This window comes from Anguilla anguilla, chromosome 16, assembly GCF_013347855.1.
Source record: "Anguilla anguilla isolate fAngAng1 chromosome 16, fAngAng1.pri, whole genome shotgun sequence".
In the NCBI taxonomy this organism is placed as follows: Eukaryota; Metazoa; Chordata; class Actinopteri; order Anguilliformes; family Anguillidae; genus Anguilla; species Anguilla anguilla.
In genome coordinates this window covers 7,044,654-7,045,553 of record NC_049216.1, presented here as the reverse complement: position 1 = coordinate 7,045,553, position 900 = coordinate 7,044,654, and the positions used below count along the sequence as shown (strand labels likewise).

The window sequence follows — 900 nt, the reverse complement described above, 5'->3', positions numbered from 1 at the left end:
CGGAAACATGTACTTAATCAAAAACAGTCCAATGTTTCCACAACTTAGTAAAGGTAACGACCTATGTACTGTAACGTTGTCACTCCGTTGTAAACATACCATGAAAGTAAGCTAAGCAAGGAAATATTTTTATTTATTTTATCAATCATACATTGAAATGTGGTAATATATGTAAATATGCATTTATATCTACAACTACATATTTTAATTTAGCCCTTGAAAACAAAGACATTCTCTTTAGTTGGCTTTATTGGCTAAAATAATAAAACAATTCTTCGTTTATTGCAATACACAATTTACTTTACTTTGGACAGGGATTGCCTGGGGGTTGCAGGGCAACACATTTCGGACTGTGGTTTTACCCGGACGAAAAAAGCTTGACACAGACGGATAAGGCCATCTCCATGGAAACTGCGAAACAATCACAAAGCAAGCTTAAGGTAAGAACGTTGACAAGCGACTGGTAGTGTTCTAGAATTTCAAATTTGTGAGGAGGTTCATGGACGTGTATAATGGCTGTAAAATGTATATCTGCACACACTTGATGACTTTATCCTGGTGTTCATGAAAGCAGTCTTGAATTTGGTTAGCAGCGTGTATTGGGGGCATTATCATCTTGGCATATGGGGACATCATGAAGGAAATTTGTTTGCACCACAGGGTGCACCTGGTCTTGTTAAATGGCTTCATATTCCTTGGCCGTTATACGACCTTGCAGATAAATCATCAGACCCAGAGACTCCCTTGAGATGGCTGCCTGGGCTCCGAACTATTACATATCAAAAGATATTGTGGGTTGAAGGCTTCTTTTGGCATTCTTCAACCATAAACCTGCCCAGATCTAGGAAAAAAGTGTAAAAGAAGACTGACATTTTTTCCCCCATTGCTTGGCTCTCCAGG

General features: G+C 38.9%; 1 protein-coding gene across 1 annotated transcript in view; it reads left to right on the top strand.

Moving 5' to 3' along the window:
* Window positions 1-357: 357 nt before the first annotated feature.
* LOC118215550 (doublecortin domain-containing protein 1-like) overlaps window positions 358-900 on the top strand; it is a 130,539-nt gene continuing 129,996 nt past the window's right edge. The window contains exon 1 of the mRNA XM_035396445.1: window positions 358-440. Coding sequence (XP_035252336.1) covers window positions 405-440 — 36 coding nt within the window. The 5' untranslated portion in view covers window positions 358-404. The remainder of the gene's footprint in view (window positions 441-900) is intronic.